The 20880-nt window shown below is 39.5% G+C and overlaps 1 protein-coding gene across 6 annotated transcripts in view; it reads right to left on the bottom strand.

Annotated features, from left to right (window-relative positions):
- Positions 1-20880, bottom strand: part of LOC111142569 (DLG associated protein 1) — a 328275-nt gene that overhangs the window by 159050 nt on the left and 148345 nt on the right. For all 6 annotated transcript variants that reach the window (XM_022495839.1, XM_022495840.1, XM_022495842.1 and 3 more), the window contains exon 4: positions 13581-13821. In XM_022495839.1, coding sequence (XP_022351547.1) covers positions 13581-13821 — 241 coding nt within the window. The remainder of the gene's footprint in view (positions 1-13580; positions 13822-20880) is intronic.

The raw sequence follows: 20880 nt of genomic DNA, 5'->3' as shown, positions 1-20880 counted from the left end.
TCATAAATGAATGTTGAATTTTGTCAAATGCTTTTTTTTGTATTTGAGATGATATGATTTTTTATCCTTCATTTTGTTAATGTGGTGTACATGATGATTGACTTGTGGATACTGAATGATCCTTGCATCCCTGAAATAAAACCCATTTGATCATACTGAATTTGGTTTGCTAATATTTTGCTGAGGATTTTTGCATTTATATTCATTATGGGTATTGGTCTATAACATTCTTTTTTTGTGGTGTCCTTATCTGGTTTTCATGTCAAGGTAATGCTAGACTCATAGAATGAGTTTGGAAGGGGTGCCTCCTCTTCATTTTTTTAGAGTTTGATCAGGTTTGGTATTAAATCTTCTTTGAAAGTTTGGTAGAATTCACCAGTGAAGTTGTTGGGTCCTGGACTTTCATTTGTTGAGAGTTTTTTTTTTTTTTAATGGATTTAATATCCTTATTAGTAATGGCTTTATCACATTTTCTGTTGTTTTCATGATTCAGTCTCGGAAGACTGTAAGTTTCTAGGAATTGTCCATTTCTTTTATTTATTTATTTTTTTTAAGATTTTATTTATTTATTAGAGATCACAAGTAGGCAGAGAGGCAGGCAGAGAAAGAGGGGGAGGCAGGCTCCCTGCTGAGCAGAGAGCCCAATGTGGGGCTCGATCCCAGGACCCTGGGATCATGACCCGAGCCAAAGGAAGAGACTTTAACCCACTGAGCCACCCAGGTGCCCTATCCATTTCTTTTAGATTGTCCAGTTTGGTGTATAATTGTTCACAGTAGTCTCTTATGATCCTTTGTATTTCTTTGGTGTGAGTTGTAACTTTTCTTTCATTTCTGATTTTATTTATTTGAGTCTTCTCACTTCTATTCTTAGTCTAGTTAAAGGCTTCTTGATTAAAAAAAAATCTTTTCAAAGAACTAGCTCTTAATTTCATTGTGTTTTTTTTTCTATTGTCTTTTTAGAAAAGACTCAGTTTTTAAAAATTATTTCCTTCCTTCTACTATTTTTGCATTTATTTGTTTTTCTAGTTCTGTTTAGGTATAAAGCTAGATTGTTCATTTGAGATTTTTCTTGTTTCTTGAGGTAGGCCTAAATCACTATGAACTTGCCTCTTAAAACTGCTTTTGCTCTATCCCATAGCTTTTGGAATGTATTTTCATTTTCATTTGTTTCATGGAATTTTTAAATTTCTTCTTTGACTTCTGTGACCCGTTGCTTGTTCAGTGATATGTAGTTTAATCTCCACATAATTTTTTAAAAGATTTTATTTATTTATTTGACAGAAATCACAAGCAGGCAGAGAGGCAGGCAGAGAGAGAGGAGGAAGCAGGCTCCCCACCGAGCAGAGAGGGGATTTGGGACTCGATCCCAGGACCCCGAGATCATGACCTGAGCAGAAGGCAGAGGCCTAACCCACTGAGCCACCCAGGCGCCCCTAATCTCCACACAATTTTGAAAAAAATCTCCACTCCACGTATTTTTGATTTTTCCATTTTTTTTCTTGTAATTGATTTTTAGTTTCATCCTATTGTAGTTGGAAAAGATGCTTGATATGATTTCAGTCTTTTAAATTTCTTGAGATTTGTTTTGTGGCCTAATATATGATCTATTCTGGAAAATACTCTATATGTTTTTGTGAAGAATATGTATTCTGCTTTTAGATGGAATGTTCTGCATGTATCTATTAAGTCCCTTTGGTCTAATGTGTTTTTTGAGTTTGGTATTTCCTTATTAATTTTCTGTCTGATCTATCCATTCATGTAAGTGGGGTATTAAAGTACCCTACTATCATTGTATGGTTGTCTATTTTTCCATTTAGGTCTGTTAGTATTTGCTTTTTGTATTTAAGTGATCCTATGGTGGGTTCTTAAATAGTTATGAGTGTTATGTCTTCTTGCTGGATTGAACCCCTCATCATTATGTAATGCCCATTTTTGTCTTTTATTACAGTCTTTGCTTTAAAGTCTGTTTTTTTTTTCTGGTATCAGTATAGCTACTCCTGTTTTCTTGTTTTCAATTTGCTTGAAATATCTTTTTCTGTCCCTTCAGTTTCAGTCTGTGTGTGTACTTACATCTGAATTGAATCGCTTGTAGGCAGGATATAGATGGGTCTCATTTTTAAAAATCCATTCAGTCACTCTGTCTTTTAATAGGAGAATTTAGTCCATTTACATTTAAAGTAATAATTGATAGATATATCCTTACTGATATTGTTTTTTCCTGTTTTGTAGTTCTCTGTTCTTTTCTTCTCTTGGTTTATTCTTTTGTGGTTTGATGACTTTGTATAGTGCTTAGATTCCTTTCTAATTACCTTCTGTGTATTTATTATGGATTTATGCTTGTGATTACTATGAGGCTTATGTATAAAAGCCCATATAAAAAAACAAATTATTTTAAGTTGACAGCAGGTTTACCTCTCCAACATTTTACCCACTGCCTTTACTATATATTTACTTTCACTGGTGAGATTTTCACATTCATTATTTTTTCTTGTTACTAATTAGTGCCTCCTTTTTCAACTTAAAGTGCTCCTTTTAAAATTCATCATTAACTCCTTTAATTTTTGTTCATCTGAAAAGCTTTCCTTCACTTCTCAATGATAACCTTGCTTGATAGAGTATTCTTGGTTGGAAGTTTTTTCCTCTCAGTACTTTGAATATATTATGCCACATTTCTCTGGCCTGCAAAGTTTCTGCTGAGAAATCTGATGGTCTTATGGGGTTTCCTTGCTCATAACAAGTTGCTTTTCTGTTGCTGCTTTTAAGATCATATCATTATCCTTAACTTTTGACAATTATAATATGCCTTGGTGTGGGGCCCTTTGGGTTCATCTTGTTAGAACTCTTTGGGCTTCCTAGGTCTGGATGTCTGCTTCCTTTCCTAGATTAAGGAAATTTTCAACCATTATTTCTTCAAATAAGTTTTCTGCCCCTTTCTCTCTTCTCTGTCTGGAAACCCTATAATGCAAATATTCCACTTGATGTTGTCCCATAGGTCTCTTAAGCTATCTTGACGTTTTGGTGTGTTTCTTCTTTTTTGCTATTCTGTTTGGGTGAGTTCCATTGCCCTGTCTTTTAGCTCATGGATCCTATCTTGTGCTTAATCTAGTCTGTTGTTAAACCTCTCTAGTGTGTTTTTCAGTTTGGTTATTGTGGTCTTCATTTTGTGACTTGTTTAGTACTTTCTTATATTTCTATCTCTTTGTTGTGTTCACCCATTCTTTTCCTCAGTTTGGTGAGCATCTTTATGAACATTACTCTGAACTCTTTCTTAGGTAATATTAATTCTCTCCATTTCATTAATGTTTTTCTGAGATTTTATCTTGTTATTTGATTTGGAACATATTTCCCTGTCTCCTAATTTTGCTTGAAGCTCTGTTTGTTACTGTGTATTAGGTGAAACAGCTCTCTCCCTCAGTCTTACAGGAGTGGCCTTGTGTAGGAGATAAACCCCATCTATAACCTTGCTCTAGCTCCTGGCTGTCTCTAGAAAATTTGTGATTGTCTAAGCAGCCTTTTTTCTTGAAAGGCCTAGTTGTTGAGGGTGTGCCAAGATCTGTGAGTGTTCCAGAGGGAGGTATTTCAGTCAATACCTAGTTTTAGGCTGATTGGACTAGACCCTTAGGCAGCAGATTTTAAGTTAGGCAAATATATACAGTCCTGTGGGTCATCAATCATAAACCCTGCTGGCCTCCAGACCCAGTGATCTGGAGGTGTCCCCTTAGTGACAGTTGAAAATTATGGACTCTAAGTGAGTGTATGCACTTCTTTCTCGGAGGTATTAGTAAGCTGTAGCAAGGCCAAGTGAGAGCTCAAAGATGGTATTCCTCAGTTTTTATTCCCTGAGAGCACTTCCATAGTTTCTAGATGTGTGAAAAACTGGAAGTATGCCTGTTAGGCTGAAGCTGCAGGTCAAGTAGATAAGCCTTTTTCACAGGAGGACTGGGGGTGTGTTTCAGTCTACTGCTGGTGCAGCGCCCTGGGGTGGAAGCCTGCCTGTTTCTCCAATTGTTTCAGATCCATAGGGCCCAAAAGGCAATCCAGCCACTGGAGTGTGCTGAAGGGATGTCCCCTCTTTGCGGTGCATGCCCTGAGCAACTATGGCAGCGCTGTGCTGGACTAGTGCTCAGGGCCAGGGCTCTCCACTGACTGGCTTAGATGTGGTCGTGGTGGAGGGTTGTGCAAGGATGGGACACATCTGTTAGAGCTAGCAGGCTAGAGGGAGAGTGAAAAAATGGCTTCTGCCACTGCCCATGCTTGCAGGAGAGAGGGAGAATACCAAAAATGGTGCTGCCAACATCTCTGTCCCTGGAGAGAGTCCCAGCAGGCTCCTGTTTTTCTAGCAGGTGCTTTAAGAATAGCAAATAAATTTCCTTCCTATACTGTGTGGTTGGTTTATGAACTGCTGCTTCTGTGCTGGATCCTGGGGTGAAGGAGTCTGTATGTGAACCCTTCAAGAGTGGAGTCTCCATTCCCTACAGCCTAATGGCTTTCCTGAATGTGTACCCCATTCATTTTAAAAACCAGACTTTGGGGGGCTCATCTCTTCAGCACAGGACCCAAGGGTTGGGATGCCTGGTGTGGAGCACAAACCCCTTGCTCCTCAGGGAGAAGTTCAATATTTGTGAGATCTAGCCCTAGCTGCACTAGGGCTGGGATTTTCACAGGATTGCATCTCTGCCTCTCCAACTGGTCTTGACAGCATTTTTATACTTTGTTGTGGAGGAGCTTGTTCAGGTAGTTATTCTGTCTTTCCCAGAGGGTACTTCTCCATATGTACTTGTACATTTGTTATGTCCGTGGGAGGAGATGAGCTCAGGAATTCCTATGCTGCTGTCTTCAGTCACCTCTCCTATTTTTTTTTACATCTTTATTTATTTTTAAAAAAAGTTTTATTTATTTATTTGTCAGAGAGAAAGAGAGCACATAAGCAGGGGGAGCAGCAGGTGGAGAGAGATGCAGGCTCCCCACTGAGCAGGGAGCCCGATGCAGGACTTGATTCCAGGACCCCGGGACCATGACCTGAGCCGAAGCCTGCCGATCAACGAAATGAGCCACCCAGGCACCCCTACATCTTTAACTTTATTTTTTTTCCTACATCTTTAACTTTAAACAGGTGTTTCACATTTACACAAACCAACATGAAAAACCATGTCAATAATACATGAACAAAACTTTTTTTAAAGGGATTTTTTTTTTTTAAAGAAAAATCTAAGGAAAACATAGGTTTCAAACATGGCAGAAGCTAAATAAAAATTTGTGGGAAGAGAGCATGAAAGAAGAGAGCTTCTTATACAAAACAAAACCACAGTGAGATACCACCTCACACCAGTCAGAATGGCTCAAATTAACAAGTCAGGAAACGACAGGTGTGGCAAGGATGTGGAGAAAGGGGAACCCTCCTATACCGTTTGTGGGAATGCAAGCTGGTGCAGCCACTCTGGAAAACAGTACAGAGGTTCCTCAAGACATTAAAAATAGAGCTACCCTATGACCCAGCAATTGCACTACTGGGTGTTTACCCCAAAGATACAGATGTAGTGATCCGAAGGGGCACATGCACCCCAATGTTTATAGCAACAATGTCCACAATAGCCAAACTATGGAGAGAGCCCAGATGTCCCTTAATAGATGAATGAATAAAGAAGATGTGAAATATATATGAATATATATATGTGGGGTGTGTGTGTGTGTGTGCGTGTGTATATGTGTGTATGTATATATATAATGGGATACTATGCAGCCATCAAAAAACAAAACCTTGTCATTTGCAGTGACATGGATGGAACTAGAGGGTATTATGCTGAGTGAAATAAGTTGATCAGAGAAAGACAATTATCATATAATCTCACTGATATGAGGAATTTGAGAAATAAGACAGAGGATCATAGGGGAAGGGAGGGAAAAGTGCAATAAGATGAAACCAGAAAGGGAGACAAACCGTAAGAGACTCTTAATCTCAGGAAACAAACTGAGGGTTGCTGGGGGGTGGGAGGGTAGGGATAGGATGGCTGGGTGATGGACACTGGGGAGGGTATGTGCTCTGGTGAGTGCTGCGAATTGTGTAAGACTGACGAATCACAGACCTGTACCCCTAAAACAAATAATACATTATATGTAAATTAAAAAAAGAAAAAAAAGAAAAAGAGCTTCTAGATCAGACAGGTTTGTATTAAATTATTTTAAGATATACTATACTAAACATTCATGGATCAGTAAAGAGAATTTCAGAGTCTGCTCTGTAATTTACTAGCAGTAGGGCCTTAAGTTGTATAAACTTCATTAAGCCTCAATTTTTTTTTTGTATGATGAGAATGATAATATATTACCTATGTGTCCTAGAATATTCATTAGGATTACACAAGAGAGTCTATGCAGCTGGGTCAAAATGCTTATCAAATAGTAAGTGCTGAAAGGTTAGCTGTTATCATTGTTAATGAAGTAAGCCAGATTGAGAGATCTAAAATCAAAGCCAGGATAAAGGCATTTCAATGTATAATTTACATAATACTTATTGATGATTTCATAATCATCCTTATTGATTTATTACTTCCTTATTGATTCGAACTTCACATTAACCCTTATGGCAAGAAAACCTTGGAGCCCCTTCATGATTGGTCATGTGACAGCCCCTCATATGGGCAAAGGTGGCCTTCAGGACTGTCTACAGGGCACAGGAACTTGAAGTTTGCCACTCTATACCTGAGAGGTGATTTTTTAAACAAAGATTTTATTTATTTGAGAGAGAAAGGGCGAAAGAGAGTGCACAAGCAGGGGGAGGGGCAGAGGGAGAAGAAGAGACAAATCCTGACTCCTCTCTGTGTGCAGAGCTTGATCCCAGGACCCTGAGATCATGATCTGAGCTGAAGGCAGCTGCTTAACCCGCTGAGCCCGCCAGGCGCCCCTGAGAGGTGATTTCTATACAGTGAAACAACTAGAGGAGATGAAAGCCTAAGAAGTTCTTCAGACTTTATTTCTTTCTCTATCTAATAAGACTTTTGCATCTTACGATTTCATAATATTTCTACTAGAATACAGAGGAATTCCAACTCAAGTGTCCCACAGAAGATAAGGAAGGTTATAGCCAAAATGCTTTGGAAAGTTACCACTGTCCATTTTCTCAGATATAAAAACCAGACAAGTAACCTTGTAAAAGGCATAAGTTGTGCTACAAATCATGCCTTTTTTTTTTTTTTCTTTTAAAGCCTCCTCAGATGGGGGTAAGTGGCTGGATTACAGTTTTATTTGGATGGTTGGAGAAATTCAAGGAAGGGAACCTCATTAGCAGAGGAACAAGGCAATATCTGAATATTTACTTCTTGATCTTATCTTGACTAGAAAAGAAAGGCCCTTTGTTCAAAACATTTCTGGCTGTTGTCTGTCCCCTTGGACTTCTGAACCTTTCTCTCACCGCTTTATAAAAACAACCTATTTATTGAATTAGTGCGTCGTAATAGAAGTGTGCTTTCTCCGAACTCTAAGGATGCTCCAAAAGTAGTCATTAACACTGGCAAGAGAAGCAGCACTCTAATTTCATTTCACATGTAAAGAAAATGAGTTCAGATAACCTTACAATCATGCAATAAATAACTTCAAGAGCTGGGACCCAAACAAGCAAAAGGCTATGGCTGGGGCATTGGGGGTTTTATTTTGACTTTGTGTCCAGACAGAAGCCCACCTTAGTTTTCTTATCTTAAAATGGGGGACAGGGGATTAGATCAGGCGTGGTAACCTTTTTCAGTAAAGGCTCAGATAGTAAATATTTTTGGCTTTCTGCAACAACTGCTCAGGTCTACTGTTAAAGAGTGAAAGCAGCCACAGGCCATGTGTAAACTAATGAGAGTGGCTTTGTGCCAATAAAATTTTATAAAAATAGGTGGAGGGCTGGATTTGGCCCATAGATGGTAGTTTGCAGACCTCTGGACTAGATGATGTAGAAGTTTTTTCTGCTAATGTTTTATGATTCAGCTTGTTTTAATAGCGATGCTATTTCCTAGGAAAGTTATCTTGATTATCCAATCATGAAACATGCAGTTTGTGAGGTATATAAGTATTTTTCTGCTGTTTGTTATTAATAGTAGCCACGATATGGAAGCAACCTAAGTCCATCAATGGATGAAGAAGATGTGGTTTATATATTATAGTAGCATATTATTCAGCCACGAGAAAGAAAGAAATCCTGGCATTTTGACAACATGGATGGGACCTTGAGGACATTATGCTAAGTCAAATAAGTCACATAAAGACAAATACTATATGATATCATGTATATGTGGAGTCTGAAAAAGCTGAACTAGTGGTAAATGTAGAATAGTGGCTACAGGGGCTGAGGGGGGTGGGGGAATTGAGATATTGGTCAAAAGCATAAACTTGCAGTTAGAAGATGAATAAGTTGTGGAGATCTGATGCATAGCATCGTGATTATAGTCTACAATACTGTATTAGATACTTCAAAGTTGCTAAAAGACTAGATCTTAAATGTTTTCATCACAAAAGACAAATGATAATTAAGTGACTTGAGGTGTTAGCTAATGTGATGCTGTAATCACATCCCAATATAGAAACGTGTCAAATTGACAGGTAGCACATCTTAAACGTACACAATGTAATATGTCAGTTATATCACAATAAAAGCAAGTATTTTTTTTGCATTTCCTCTCCCCTTTCTTCCTCCATTATTGAATCCCTACTATGCGTATTACAAATGTAAATTATTGCCTTAATGTTATTCTGCTCACGATCTTGTGTGTTAAAGATTTTTGTTGTTATTGGGGGTGGGTGGGAAGCAGGGTGTATGGGACTGAAAGGGCATGAAGGTAGGGTACATGAAAGTACCTGGACGGGGTCCTGGATGGGGTGGGTGATTGGGGGTGAAGACTCAAGCCAGTGGAAGAACTCTTGGAACCTGAGCCCCGACCTCAGCTGATCAAAGGGTACCTGCTTTTGCTAAACTGAGCAAAAACTTGAGTGGGTGGGTCAGAGTTGACAGCAATGATAGACTGTGAAGTAGGATTATAGAAGAGCATGTCTCAATTTAAGAGAAAATATAATCTCATTCAAAAAAGGTATAAATATTAGTTTCACTGTGGCCCCAAGCCACACCCAGGAGGGCACACTGTGCTGATTCCCTGGCTGGGGGACACTTGCTGTTGGCCTGGGGGGATTCTTTAACCTGGCCTCATTGACCTTTCTGGAGGCCTTAAAAAAAATTTTTTTTTTTTTAACTTTTTTGTTTACAATTCCCTTCCTTCCTTCCCTCTCTCCCTCTCTCCTCCCTCCAGATTTTATTTACTTATTTGACATAGGGGGAGAGAGAACAAGCACAAGCAGGGGGAGAGGCAAAGGGAGAAGCAGACTCCCTGCCGAGCAAGGAGCCCTATGTGGGGCTCAATCCCAGGACCCTGGGATCACGAACGGAGCCAAAAGCATCTGCTCAAAAGACTGAGCCACCCAAGTTCCCTTCTGGGGGCTTCTTGAAGGAAAAAATCAGTTCAACTCTGTCAACTTTTAAGGCTTTCCCTAATTAAAAAAAAAAAAAAAAAAAAAAAAAGCAGAGCACATACGCCAGACTTTAAGAGCCACAGTGTGGCAAATGAACCTACTTACTCTTTTATCAATTTATGTTATTGTTACATAAAGCTGCTTTGAAAAGCATGTAATTTCAAGATGAATGCTTTTCTTAAAAAGCCAGAATTCTATATCATGATAGTTTGCCTATTTCTGTCAGAGTATTTTATTTTTTAAAATTTTTTATTGTGTTACGTTAGTCACCATACAGTACATCATTAGTTTCTGATATAGTGTTCCATGATTCATTGTTTGCGAATAACACCAGTGCTCCAATACCCACCACTGGGCTCACCCATCCCCCAACTCCCCTCCACTCTAAAACCTCAGTTTGTTTCTCGGAGTCCACAGTGTCTCGTGGTTCGTCTCCCTCTCTGATTTCCCCCCCTTCACTTTTCCTTTCCTTCTCCTAATGTCCTCTGTGTTATTCCTTATGTTCCACAAATAAGTGAAACCATACAATAATTGAGTATTATTTTAACCACTACCCTGAGGTAGATGTGTGGCTTTATTTTCAGCACCTAGTTCTACTTTTATCTAAAATATTCAGGCAACTGAGGTAAGTGTGCTTGTTTTCTCACAGTCCGAGGTTAATTGCTCTACTGTTAAATTGTATTTTCCTACAGTATCTCTAATCCTAGCTTAATAGTCTTGGGTACGGTGGCTTTATATAAAAGCTTGTCACATATTAGATGGGGAGATCTTGAGTGCTGGGAGCAGATTACAGGCGAGAGAATATAAGATTCTATGATAGTTACATAAGCCAACAGGTCAATAAAGCAAAAGAAGCATAACTGTAAGTCACTCTCTAACTCAGTTCCTACTTTGCCCTGATTTTCTGGGACGAGTTACCATTCTTGCTCAGGTCGCTCGGGGATTGTTAGGGCCACTTAGAGCTGAGCCCATCCTCATGACAATCTCACCATGGTAAGACACTTGTGGATTTTTGTTTGTCATTTCATGTTGCTAATATAGAGAATGCAGAAGGCTGGAAGAGAAAAGCTTAATATATTGTGTTGCAAATCTGAATAGTTAGAACAGACAGACACAAAAATCAAAGACTCAGCATGTGCATTGTTGTGGAGAAAAAAATTATAGTAATAACTGCAGTTGACAAAACCGAAGAACTTTTTCCAGGCAAAAGGAAGTTTAGGAAAAAGAATTGGTGGTGAGTATCCGAGAATAATGAGCACAGGAAAAGAAGGAGAAGGAGGAATCGACATCACATCCTACTGAACACGGGTGCAAATCTGACCTGTGTACATGGGGGAAATGGTTAAAATTAGAGCAAAGTAGTTTCCTGATTTCCCCAAATGAGCACATCCTTTCAAAAATTAGTAGGTCCCATGAGAAAGTAGATTTTCTGTGTTTTCTACAGGAAATTCTATTTGATTCAATGTAAGAAGGAAACCAGTAGAAGAAAATTAATATGATAGTACTGAGATCATGGGAGAGAAAAGGAAAAGTGTGTGTGTGAAAGGGAGAAGAGCACACAGGAGTAATGGGAGGGGTAGAATGAATGGAGAACCTTATTATATCATAAAATGATGACTTTTTAGAAGAACAAATCTGTGGCATAGAGAAACTGCAAGGTGATATTAGAATTCTTAGGGTCACATTCGTAAAATGTCTGTTGGGCTTACTTAGAAGCTAGTACCATTGTTTAGTCCTTAACTTGTTAATTTTTCTGTGACTGTAGAGATCATCAGTCATAATGTTTAGTGTGATGAAGGGTGACATCACCAGTTGTCCTGTGCAAAAATCTGGTATTTTATGCTTTCCCACTCCTCGGGGGAGGAACAGGTCACATCTCCCTGCCTCTGAGCCCCTGTAGCTACAGCCAAGCATGGAGCTTTCCCACCCTGAGAGCTGCCGGCAGGTGGATGCAGCCCAGTACTTATTGATGAATCACATGGAGCCCAAGAAGGAATGGTGTAATCACCTCTGGTATTTTCATTTACCTCTCTCTGTTTTGGGGTGTTCTCCCTCATAAGGTCCCCAGCTGAAGACCCACCAGTCAATGGATATTCTAAAAGGAGCAACACAGCACACCCTCCCAGATTCTACTCCCCTTCTCTGGTAGGCTTGTCTGATTTAGCAAATACTCCAAACAAGACAAATCATTTTCTAGCATAAGTATGCCCCATGCAACTTTGAGATACACTCCCATTACAAAATTATTGACTATCTGAAATTCAGATTTAACAGGCACCCTGAGTTTCCTCTAGCAGTCCTATTGTTTGAACTCCAGGAACCTCTCTGAGTATCTGGGAAAGGTCTCAGAAAGGTCAGACATCCTGTTGTGTGGGGTGAAGAGCACAGCTCAAGGGTGAGGACGGATGTGGGAGGTGTAAGTAAATTGTCTCCACTGACAAAAGCACAAATCCTCTGAGAGGTGAGCAGAAAAAAGCCTTCTGAAGTCTCTTGCCACTTTATCCCCAGCATTGCTCCTTGAGGGGGAAGGAGTCAGCCATTGGCCCTTTTCCTTCCCCTCACACTCCTAGGCAAGGATGCACGTACTGTGTATGTAACGAGCGATTTCAGCACAGGAAAACAGCTGGCAGGTGGCAAGACTGTTAGAGCAAGCAGTAGACTAGACACTGAGAAAGGGCGGGGTGGGCGTGGTGCAAATGGGGAACAGTGAGAGACACAGTGATGTGCTGTAGGCACAGGGCAGGTCTTCAAATTACACTCACTGCATGAACATAAACACACACAGAAATATGCCCATGGATGACTGAAAATTTTTACTTGTTAACTTCATCTGTGGGTGTTCTTGCGGAATTTCTTGGTGAGCCAGAGTGGGCATCCACTGTGTGGCTGAGTTCCCTGCAGAGCCATGGAGCCTGTGGGCTCTCTAGATCCTGATACCTTAGTTTGCATTGGTCAGAGGTGAACTCCTCATGTTTAACCTCTCATGGTTTCTTACAAATTGCTACCTCAATTCCGTATCTCTAGTTAGTAGGATTTTAACTCCGGTTTGAGGACCTATTACTTCTCATGGCTGTAAAAGTTCTAGGCTGAAGGATCATTTCTGGCATTTGATGCCCTAGAAGTAACACTGAATACTGTGGTATTCTGGCACAGACTTTTCCTTCTGATTAATTTATTTACCATGACTCGAGGTTTGATGATCTTCTTGTAGAACTACTCTGCATTGGGGTTACACTGAAATCAATCATACAGTTAAGCCTAGTTAAGATGGAGGAGATTTTCTTCTTGGACCCAAATGTTATAAATATGGAAAAAACCCCGCCAACACACACATTGTCATATCTAACCCATGGCTATATTCCCGTGCAGGTTTCAGTGTCATGGAAACCAGTGAGGCTCTTCTGTGCCTCTCTGCTTAAAATCTGATAAAAATACAGTTTAACTGCATAAACCTGACTGCACTTTAGAGGGAAAAGGAGGAGCTCTATACATATGAGAGAAGGTTTTAAAATAATGAAATCTGTCTTTGTTATAATGAAAGAAAACTCATAAGATGCTCAATTAATCTATCTGGATCATCCGTTTCTTCCCTATTTTCTTAACAGTGATATTTCTGGTCTTTTGGGATAGTCATTTTGTGGATATCTTGGAATTAAAAAAAAAAAAGGCATTCTCACGGTGTGATGCTCAGTAGTTAGGGGAACCCACTTGCCTAAGGATCACCCCAAAAAGAGCCTGACTGTGGCCAGCAGGAGCTGATGGGATGAGTTTGCTGGCTGCTAGGATGCCTTGTGGGGATCTGGGAAAGACCCTCCCCCCTTTGGTGCTGTAGTTGAAGTTTCTCTATTGATGCCAGAGATGGAGGCTGAGAGGAATGTGCATGTGGCCAAAGCCAGGGGACAGAGGCAGGCAGGGAGGCACAACCATTCTTTGTAGGGCATGGGTGGCATTACGTTCCTGGCAATTGTGTGATAACAGCGAGGAGGACACCGTGTGTAGTCTTTTGGGACATTCTGTAGCCCGGGGCTGGGAGGCCAGGCTCATGGCAGCCCCAGTGGGGGATAGGTGCCCTGCTCACTCACCGGTGCTGCTCTGAATGGTCCTCACGGTGGTGGTGGTGCGCGGTGGGGAGGAGGACCGCAGGGACACGCACTCGTCATCCTGGGAGCAGCCCTTCTCGATGGCCCGCACGTAGCTGTGGCTCCGCATGCGGAAACAGCCGGGCACCGGCAGGTCCAGCGCCTCCACCGCCTGCGACTCCAGCTCGCTGAACACCGATTCGCACACCGACTCAAACTGCCCGTTCACTTCCATCTCGCTCACCTGCGGGCAGACGGGGGTACCATGACTGCTTCTACCTAGTGGAGAAGCACCCTCTCCTTCAAGCATCCCTGAACTTCACCTCACACCCTTCCACAAGGGAGCCCTCTCGGATTCCATGAAACTCCAACGCATCTCATTCCCTCTGTGTTCCAGTCCGTAACAGGACTGCGTCTTGTCTGCAATCCCAAACAGTCAATTCTAAAGAAAAAGAGCTTTATTTTCACGATGAAGGAAGGATGGCGTCGGGAAGTCTTCTTCCAGTGCCTGCCCAGGAGCTAATTCTCCTTATTTATAAATGCAAACCCAGGGAACAGTTTTTTCAGTACGTGGTCAGAGTTCAGGTGTCTCAGGGTGACAGTTTTTTGTCTAAACATTTTGGAAACTAGTATTTTCATTACTGTGCTTTTAGAATTGACTGACTTGTCAAATAATTTCAGTGTGCAATTGCAGCTTAATTTAGTACAAAGTATGGAAACAGGCCCTATATTTTCTGGCAAGATACTCTCATTCTGCACAAAAATAGACCAAACCCAGATATGTCAAAATCTTGAAAAGCACTATGGGGATTTTGAATCTACACACTATCTAAAGAAGGTTTCGTTCTTCTTTATAAAAAGCTGATAGGAGTCCACAAATTGTGTTTCAAAATCTTCCAAATGAAGTCTTGGGGTGTGTGTCTGTGTGTGTGTGTGTGTGTGTTTTAGGAAACCAGATTTTATTTACTTATAGCCCTCTGTACATAACTTGCATTGGGTTTGAGCACCTCTAACAAAGAAAAGAAAAAAAAAAAAAAAAAAAAACCCCAGGCCAGGTGCTCCTGTTAATTTCTCACATTGTAGCTGATTTGATAGAGACATGGGAGCATTCTTCAAATTTCTGCCACCCTCTAGAACTTCATGTCTGATTTCCCTAAAATTAATGAGTAATTAAGAATTTAGCAGTTTTAAAAAAAGAATTTAAGATTAAACTACAAATAAGCTTAGAGCAAATACTGAAAATGATTGCAATTTTTGGCTGTTTCTTCATTGTTGTGTTATCAGAGATATACTCTGATAATGGTACATTTCTTTAAACTTCAGATAGAAGCAACCAATTACCTTAAGGCATATCAAGTGGAAAAGACATCCATTAAAAAAAAATTTTTTTTTAAATTTATCTGACAGAGATCGTAGGTAGGCAGAGAGGCAGGCAGAGAGAGAGATAGAGAAAGGAAGCAGGCTCCCTGCTGAGCAGAGAGCCCAACTCGGGGCTTGATCCCAGGACCCTGAGATCATGACCTGAGCCTAAGGCAGAGGCTTAACCCACTGAGCCACCCAGGTGCCCCAAGACATCCATTTTTTTTTTTATAATGATTCTTTGCAGCTTAAAATAGCATTTTCACACACTTTATCTAATTTGACATAAAATCCCTGCATGTTTTCAAGACTAATACTTACATATTCACTCCATATTAAAAAATTAAATATGTATATATATCATTGATTTTTAGGGAATACTTGGAAGTGCTTTCATAGGTAAAGGGACATGATATTTGTAACTAATTATCAAATAGAGAAAGTGAGCAAATGAGCCAAAAGGAATATGAATATGAATCTGGGTCAAGGATGTACAGGATTTCTTTATATTTTATAAGGAACTCTTTTGTGAACTTGAAATAATTTCAAAGTAAAAAGTAAAACTGTATTTGCATGTGTGTATGTGTGCATATATACGTATCAATGTATATATCATTTATTAGATTTTCCCCTATTAATCAATATGTCAAACACTTCAAAGAAATTATAAAATATCGATCCCTGTTAAGGTAATAACTATTAAACTTGGTTGACTGTTCAGAGGGTATATATGCCCACTTCCCTACTTTTCATAAAAAATTGGACCATAGAGTAAATATAATTCTGTTTTTTTTCCACTTAACCTTCTTTATTAGACTTCTTTCTTAACAGGATTCTCCTTCATTCTCTTTTAACCTTTTGTTTTTATTATATACAGATACAGAAAACCACACAAAGTGGGGGCACCTGAACGGCTCAGTGGGTTAAAGCCTCTGCCTTCCGCCCAGGTCATGATCCCAGGGTCCTGGGATCGAGCCCCGCATCGGGCTCTCTGCTCAGTAGGGAGCCTGCTTCCTCCTCTCTCTCTGCCTCTCTGCCTACTTGTGATCTCTCTCTCTCTCTCTGTCAAATAAGTAGATAAAATCTCCAAAAATAAAATAAAATAAAGCTGTTAAAAAAAAAAAGAAAAGAAAACCACACAAAGTGAACGTGTAACTTAATGAATTATAATCAGGCAAACACCCTTGTAACCACTACCCAGGTCAAGAAAGATGGATTTTTCCAGGCACCCCAGAAACTCCTCTATATGCCCCATCCTAGACATAATCCCTGTCATCCCTCCAAAAGTAGCCGCTACTCTGAGTTTTATCTTTATAAAGAATAATTCTTTGTAGGAATTACAATTTTTATAAACTATAAATTATTATATAAATAATTACAAAGAATTATTTTCTTTTTTTAAAAGATTTATTTATTTGACAGAGAGAGATCACAAGTAGGCAGAGAGGCAGGCAGAGAGAGGGGGAAGCAGGCTCCCTGCTGAGCAGAGAGCCCAATGTGGGGCTCAATCCCAGGATCCTGAGATCATGACTTGGGCCAAAGGCAGGGGCTTAACCCACTGAGCTACCCAGGCCCCAAGAATTATTTTCATAAGGAATTGCTTGGGTTTTTTCACTTATGTGCATCCTTGGACCTTACAGTTTAGTTATACCCATTTAAAAATTTCAATCTCAATTCACTTTTAACATATAGGCCTTCCTCCTATAGTTTTTAAACTACAATTTATTTATGGAAGCATCTGGGTTGTTTGACCTGTAAAGCTTCCCACAGTCTGAATTTGCTGATTTCATGCTCATGGTAGGATTTAGCATGTTCCTCCGTCTTTTGTATTTCCTGAAAATTGTAAGCTAGGTGCAGGGGCTTTATAAGATTCTGGTTCAATCCCTTTGGCAAGACTAGGGGTCATGTGTTCTTTTATCAGGAGACACATTATATCTGCTTTGTTTCTCTTTTTATGTTGTTAGGAGTCATTGATGCTCAACGCCTAGATCCATTAATTCACTGGGAGTTGTAAAACTGTAATATTCTAATTCCATCATTACTTTTGCAGTTACTAGTTGGAACATTTTTTATAAATAAATGCTTCCTCTCACATTATTTGGTTATTCAGTGGTTTAGGTCATATAGGAATGGCAGAATAAATGTTTGTTTTTTTCCCCCCTTATTTTCAAGATAATAAATCTGTTTCCTCTTATCTATCAAAAGCGATCAATTAACTTTTAAAAATACCAAGATGAATTCACAATTTAAAAATATTTGATGGTTTTAAGTTCACTTCAAATTTGAACTCACTGATCTTTAACTGGTAGGAGCCTCTTAGGTTGGCTCCTGAATCCTTCTGACATGAAATGGGTAGTCTTTGATAACTTCCTTGATATCAGCTATGTCAAAGTATTCCAAACTCATCTTCTACCTTTCCTGCTCAGTCCTGGAATCAGTATTTTTTTTTTTTTTTTTTCTAAAAGTCCTTCTTCTTTTAATGGGAAATGGTATCTCAAGAACACAGTCTGGGCCCCGGGAAGCTTCGTTGTCATTGCTACTGAGTTGGTCATCATTCAGTGGGCAAAACTAGGTCTTTTGGTAGGCAGATCTAGTGGATATCTCCAACTAAAATTGAGACTGTTCTATATTATATCGATACTTATACTTTGATTCCATACTAAAAGTCCTGGTTCTCAGGGGGCAAAGGAGATGATAGAATTGGGATAGTCTACAATTATTCATATGTTTCTTCTGTAATATATGCACAACCATCTCAGAATGGCATACTAATAATACCATATCCATGTCATTATTGAGAAGTTAACAATTCCTTTTATTTTTTGTGTATTCACTCTCTATCTTTTCTCATTTAAAGTAGTTGTGCTATTTTTACACTGCAGAGCATATAACCTACATGTTCTTCCCCGCTTTAGCCCTCATTTAGTCTCTCATAAATAACTGTATATTTAATGCTTGCCACTATGGTTTTTTCACGTAAAAAGATTATTCTTTACCAAAATTCTACAGATCTAGGTTAAATAGTTCTAGATGGCTTATAAAGAAAAAGAGCAAACCCCTAACCCACCTTACTTCCCCCACCCCAGATTCTCCCCCCGAAAGAGGCAATCACTTTCAGTTCTTCCAGTTGGATCTTATGGTATTTGCATCCGTATTTCCAACAAGTTGCTTATGTGAATTGAGCCTTTGATACATTTGTAGACCTCAGGTAACCTATTGGTTTCCTTCCTGCCCTTAAAGCATTAGCCTCGAAGCCTCTGTTCTCTTATTGCAATCTATGGCTGCCAAGCCCCCTGCTATCCTGGGATCTCTCTTCCCTATCACTGTGGGGGTGCCCTTGATTATCTCAACTGTGGTGGAGTCCCTGTTTCCTCTTCCTTGTTTTATTCCCTACTTTTGGTGGAAAACATCTTCCGGTGCTTTTCTGGACAAGCTGGCCACCTGGCATTGATGGAAATGTCTGTATTCCATCACCACTGTTAAGGGAGAGTATGCTTCCATTCAGGATTCTAGCCTGCATTCTTTCTTCTTTCCAATGTTTTCAGGCTTTGCTCCTTGTCTCTTCGTCTCCATATATGCTAGAGTCTGGGAAAATAGATGCCTTTCTCATTCCTGAGCCTTTCCGTATAAACTGTTTTTTCTCACCCTCTTTTGAAAGCCCTTTAGGATCTTGGCCCAAATGAGCTAACATTTTACCATGATGTTCCCTATGTGGATATTTCTCTATCAATTGTGGTGGGTACTGATGGGTCCCTCTCAATCTACAGAATCATGTCTTTCAGTTTTGGGACCATTTCTTGAATTATTTCATTAGTAATTGCCTTACTTTTATTTATTTATTTGTGAACTCCTACTAGTCAGATGTCAGAATCCAAGAAAGCTCAAAGAATTCCAAGGGGGGGGGAAAAAACCCACAAAGAAAAATACATTGATACATCATAATTTCCAAAGCAATCCTGCTAAAAGAACAAAGCTGGAGGACTCATACTTCCTGATCTCAAAACTTAGACTGCAAAGCCACAATAATCAAAGCCACAATAATTGGCACATATAGACCAATGGAATTGAGAGTCCAGAAATGAGTCTCTACACCTATTCACCACTAGTTCTTATTTCTGGTCATTGGGGTTGTCCAAATCTCATTGTCTAGTTGATTCCTCAGGATGGGCCCATGGAAATGATGTTTCCTATATTCATTCATGCTTATAATAGTTTGTCTGTGCCTTTTATATGAAAGTCAGTTTATGAAAATGTTCACATTTTACCTCCTTGAATATAATAACATCACTCAATTTTCCTTTGTCATAAACTATTGTTAAAGAGTCTGATGAGAATTTAATTTTCTTTCTTCCAAATTTTTATTTAAATTCTAGATAGTTAACATATAGTGTAATATTGATTTCAGGAGTAGAAGTGATTCATCAATATTTTTTCTTTTCTAGGTCTTTTGCTCTTCTGTCTAGAAGTCCAAGGAGCTTTGTTTTATTTTGTTTTGTTTGAAATCAGAGTCCTTTCATTTTACTAGACTATATCTTAGTTATTGTTTTGGGTCAATCTCAGGTATGCAGTACATAATTTTGAAACATTTTTTTGTTTTCATTAAAGTTTTCTTTAATTATTTTTATTATTCATTCTCATTCTTTGCTTTCATTTTCTTCTTTGGAGACTTCTATTATCTATGTGTACAATCTTTGTCTAAAATATTTATCAGTGTGTCTTGAATCCTTTTTACCTCTTCATTTCTTTCTGACTTTAAATATGCCCCTCCTCTTTAGATTCTATTTTTCTTAGTGTATGAAATGTCTCATTCACTTGCTCCTGTATTCCTTCTAGTCTAATCTTCATTGCTGAAGTGATTTTTCTTTTACTTCTAATTTTTTCCTGAGTTTTGTGATTTTTAAGGTTTTGAAATTCAGATGTATCTTTTTCTTTCATGTCTTATATCATGTTCTTTTTTTTTTTTTTTTAAAGATTTTATTTATTTATTTGACAGAGAGAAATCACAAGTAGGCAGAGAGGCAGGCAGAGAGAGAGGAGGAAGCAGGCTCCCCGCTGAGCAGAAAGCCCGATGCGGGGCTCGAACCCAGGACCTCGGATCATGACCTGAGCCGAAGGCAGCGGCTTAACCCACTGAGCCACCCAGGCGCCCCTTATATCATGTTCTTAATGTCATTTAGTGCATTTTATTTTTTTAAAGGTTTTATTTATTTATTTATTTGTTAGAGTGAGCACAAGCAGTGAGAGTGGCAGGCAGAGGGAGAAATAGGCTCCCTGCTGAGCAAAAAGCCAGATGTGATATGGGACTCGATCCCAGGACTCTGGGATCATGACCTGAGCCAAAGGCAGATACTCAATGGACTGAGCCAATCAGGAATCCCTTGTTTAGTGCCTTTTAAAATACAGTTGACCCTGAACAAACAAAGTGGGGGTTGGGGCATCGACTCCCCCCATGCAGTTGAAAATCCACATATAGCGGTGCTTGGGTGGCTCAGTCAGTGAAGCATCTGACTCTTGGTTTTGGCTCAGGTCATGATCTTGGGGTCCTGGGACTGAGCCCCATGTAAGGCTCCGCACTCAGGGGGGAGTCTGCTTCTCCCTCCCCCTCCCCCGCTCTTGCCCCCCAGCAAATGCTTTCTCTTTCTCTCTCTAATAAATAGAATCCTAAAAAAAAGAAAATCCACATACAACTTTGATCTCCACAAAAATGTAACTATTAATAACCTATTATAAGTAAGAATCCTTACTAACACCATAGCTGATTAACACATATTTGTGTCTTATATACGTGATGCACTATGTTTTTATAATAAAGTTTAGAGAAAAGAATATTAAGAAATCAAGAGTTGTGGGTGCCTGGGTGGCTCAGTGGGTTAAAGCCTCTGCCTTTGGCTCAGGTCGTGATTCCGGGGTCCTGGGATTGAGCCCTGCATCGGGCTCTCTGCTA

Source organism: Enhydra lutris, unplaced genomic scaffold (genome assembly GCF_002288905.1).
Source record: "Enhydra lutris kenyoni isolate GAN:26980312 unplaced genomic scaffold, ASM228890v2 scaffoldscaffold8, whole genome shotgun sequence".
Lineage (NCBI taxonomy): Eukaryota > Metazoa > Chordata > Mammalia > Carnivora > Mustelidae > Enhydra > Enhydra lutris.
The sequence above is the reverse complement of the archived record's forward strand: the minus strand, read 5'-3'. Positions and strand labels throughout refer to the sequence as shown.